A 3,841-nucleotide genomic window follows, 5' to 3' on the forward strand; every position below is an offset into this window, starting at 1 on the left:
AAAGGAACAACAACTTCTTTAACAATTTGATAATTTGGGGAGTATTCTCCATTCGGAAAACTAATTCCCCCTAAACACCAACGTTCTCAACGTCGCGGACGGTGCTTTAAGTTCCAATATCTTTTGTTAACAGGACTTGATCTAAAACATATAGCAAAACATAAGGGACAAAGGGAATCAATAGCATCGGCTTGTAACAGTATAATTATGGTTGAATTCTTCCGACAGACTTGTGTCAATTAACTAAAAAAACGCATTGGATTTTTGTATATTGGCGTAAAAACTCAATGTCTTTAATATCTACAGAGTAGTCACCTTCAACCGCCAGGACTGTTGTTCGGAACGACTCAACCCCTTCAACATCCACATCGGGGATTCCAGCCAGGTCAGCACAAACCCCAAGTGCGGCGGTCATCATCGAATCGACGTGAATCAGCCGTCCATTTCCGTCTCTTGTCAGGGGATGCGGGGACGCTATGTGGGCGTTCGTCTTCCCGGACCCTCCCGAACACTGAGCTTGTGCGAAGTCCAAGTCTTTGTGCGCACCTCCACCCCTGCTGTGGACACTACCTGTGCTGACCATACATCTATAACGACATCAACCGATATGAACTCCAACAAAGCGACGCCGCCATTTGTCAAAACCGAGCTTGCTCAGAAAGAAAGCATCAATGATGTTGCTGCACCGAAATCATCTATTCAAAAAGGTATGGCATATTCAGCAATAATGTTTGTCTTTATATTTGTGTCTTTGATCAACCGAGGAAAGTCCAGAAACTTTTTTTTCTTTTTTTTCTTTTTTAGCCCATCATTCTTAATGGATAGTCAGCTCTGGATATCGACTTTTGAATGTTAGATCATAACAAGTTGTTAATCGCTACCAAGCATAATGGATATGCTCTCCAAGAAAACATTACACTATGTCATTGATAACGGAGATATGGTTGATCAAATTTGAGTTTTTACAGCTGGTGTTTATTATGTTTATGCACTGTGAGTGTTTTGAAGCATGCTTTAGTCATTTATTGCAAACCATTTCGGTTAACAGTGTACTTGTATCTGACCTCAAACGTGAAAGACACTGTAAGATCTCATAACAAAATTTGTTTAGCATTAGGCATTGATCTTGATATTTCACGTTTTACAGAACCCCCACATCGCACGGGTATCAATTTGGCCAGGAAAAAGACAGCGTACCAAACAAGCACCGCATGGGGTAGGCCTGCCTCTTACGCCGTAGATGGGAACATCGACTCTGCTTCCGGACACCAATCCTGTACAGACACTAATGTGGGAGTAGCTGACCCCAGTTGGTGGGTTGATCTTCGATTGCTGTATAGGATTGACAGGTAAATGTATGGCATAACATCTCCTTTGGTGAAAAAAAGGTTTTCATTGCAGTTGTTTTCCTAGCCAGTAGGCAGTATGTAGGCAGTATAACTCGAAATGCTGTGACATGGGCCCCCATTAGGGGAATATTTGCCCCAGTTTGGAAACTAATAGGTGGTAGCTGGCACAGCATGCATGGAAAACACTGTAAATATAGATTTTCCTGTTATGCAAATATATAGCATCTGTAATCAATGATATGGGCATGTAACAGAAGTAAACGATGGTTTAATTTTTTTGCAAGATTGGTATCAATTAACATCGGATTTAGATAAACTAACGCTAAAACTCCAAATTTTTCAAAAAAAATTTCCAGTTGCTTGATGAGTAACTTTTTTTAGCATATTTTACTACGCGGATGTCTAACCTTCATCAACGTAACGCTTAAACTCAAAGTCTTTAACACCTACAGGGTAGTCATCTTTCCCCGCCGGGACGCCTGTTGTTGGGAACGAATCAACCCCTTCAACATCCACATCGGGTTATACAGCCAGATCAGCATGAACCACAAGTGTGGCGGTGACCATCGAATCGACGTGAATCAGTCGTCCATTACCGTCTCGTGTAGGGGGATGTGGGGACGTTACGTGGGTGTTCGTCTTCCCGGGCCCTCCCGAACACTCAGCCTATGCGAAGTCCAAGTCTTTGATATTTTATTTGGCAGCATAGCTTCTTCGTGCAACGTCATTTCGTGCATGATCAGTCAAAATCAAGGAGAATGTTGCTAAGACCACGTAAAGATACTCTTGGCACCTCAATTGATGCGAAAGTGCAAAAAATTACCCTCATTATAAAATGTAAGTGATCAGTAGAGTTTTACAAATGACTAAATGCTGTTAACCAGATATAAAGTGAATTATTTATTCTTTAATTTTCACATTTAATAAAAGATTTTGGAAAGTCTCACTCAGAGCTCGAATACATTTTGTGTAAGGAGAAGTTTACGACAAATACCGTATGCTTTACGATAGGAAAGGACGCATTATATGACATTGGCCATGGTATCCGTGTTCCGGTATTTTTCTGCAATCTACTGTATATATATTTGGTCATTTTGCTGTTTCTTTGTGCTCTTTACAGTATGGTCAGCTTCTTTTTTTAGAACAGGCTGCGCAAGCGGATGCCATTTGTGTAATCAAATCAGCTATGCACAGCTGCACAGATAGCCTAACTCACGTTATGTACGTAACGGTAACATTGATCCTATCTAATATAAATTTTTCTCTTGCAATAACATAGTCATAAAAATGTATAATTTGTTTTTTACTGCCGGTCCGAGACGTAAGCCAAGTTATTAGTCTCGATTGAATTAGATTTTAGTGCAAGACAATTGCGTCCAAATTTTACTGTGATAGCTTGCTTGATATTTTTTGCGCATAAAATATAAATCAACATTTTGGCTGGCTACAAAAAAGGCGTTATCGTGTATCTTAACAACAGTTTGTATACTTAAATTGCGATATCGGAGTTAAGTATATCCCCTATCTTACTGAACCCGCTGCACGTTGGGGGCGTTGCTGCGACCTAAACTGACTGTGTTATCCTTAATTTTATGATGGGAATCCTGTGAAAATCAGAAAGTTTGACTAAAAACACAACACACAAAGCGTAAGATTTTGTTTTATCCACAAAATTTGTCTAGCGTGCCCAGTAAGATATGGGCTTAAAAGCAACGTTATACTTAAGAAAATATTTGAAATATATGAGTACATGACATAAGATTTCTTTCCTGAAGCAATTGCGATATCTACTAGTATTTATCTCTTTTTTTTACAACGGGGATTTGTCAATTATAATCCATACACCTTTTACTAGTAACTGTAACTTTGAAATTAAGATTATATACTGTTTATTTGCAACATATAACTGTTCGACTTTGGAAGATCATTTTTGTTGCACATTTTACGATGACAAACTTTAATACTTTGTTGGAGAATTAGGTAACTGAAATTATGAAACAGGCACATATATGTTAGGAATATTCTATGAATACGTTACGATTCTAAGACTATGCTATGTAGCTTGCTCTTATTTTCAAGTTGAATAAGAAATTGTGTAATGTCGTCATTTCAATGGAATTTAATTGTTTACAAATGATAGTTGAAAAATGATTGCTTGCAAATGGTCTGCATACAATATGTTTTTTTCTTGGTTCCATTTATTTGCATTGCATCGCTCAACATAGATACTGATAAACAAAGCACACAAACGTTTTATTCAATCATAAAACAGTTTATAAGCTTGACGTAGTCATGTAAGATATATTTGTAACAATGCATATGATAAAATTTAGTTTGTCCCTATATTTGTGACTGCCCTATCATACAATTATGTTGCGAATTTTTCAATTCATAATTCATCATCTTCAATTAAATACGCCACTAGTTTCGTTTCAGTTTGTCTCTGTGCCTGCTACAATTTTACCAGTGAGACCTTTCAAATTAGTCTCCAT

The 3,841-nt window shown here is 38.0% G+C and overlaps 1 protein-coding gene across 1 annotated transcript; it reads left to right on the top strand.

The window, feature by feature from the left end:
* Positions 1-433: 433 nt before the first annotated feature.
* LOC136434280 (fucolectin-like) lies at positions 434-2,379 on the top strand. Its single transcript, XM_066427007.1, has 3 exons — positions 434-707; positions 1,148-1,349; positions 1,802-2,379. Exons 1-3 carry the CDS (start codon positions 464-466, stop codon positions 2,115-2,117), a joined length of 762 nt encoding a protein of 253 aa, XP_066283104.1. The 5' UTR covers positions 434-463; the 3' UTR covers positions 2,118-2,379.
* The last annotated feature ends 1,462 nt before the right edge of the window (positions 2,380-3,841 follow it).

This window comes from Branchiostoma lanceolatum, chromosome 5 (genome assembly GCF_035083965.1).
Source record: "Branchiostoma lanceolatum isolate klBraLanc5 chromosome 5, klBraLanc5.hap2, whole genome shotgun sequence".
NCBI lineage: Eukaryota > Metazoa > Chordata > Leptocardii > Amphioxiformes > Branchiostomatidae > Branchiostoma > Branchiostoma lanceolatum.

What these genes read in the sequence shown, in the direction of transcription:
- LOC136434280 (XM_066427007.1), top strand. Translation starts at nt 464, where the DNA reads ATGCGGGGACGCTATGTGGGCGTTCGTCTTCCCGGACCCTCCCGAACA. An exon ending in GAAATCATCTATTCAAAAAG is followed by an intron (nt 708 to 1,147) that starts GTATGGCATATT and finishes CACGTTTTACAG; the next exon opens with AACCCCCACATCGCACGGGT. An exon ending in TTGCTGTATAGGATTGACAG is followed by an intron (nt 1,350 to 1,801) that starts GTAAATGTATGG and finishes TAACACCTACAG; the next exon opens with GGTAGTCATCTTTCCCCGCC.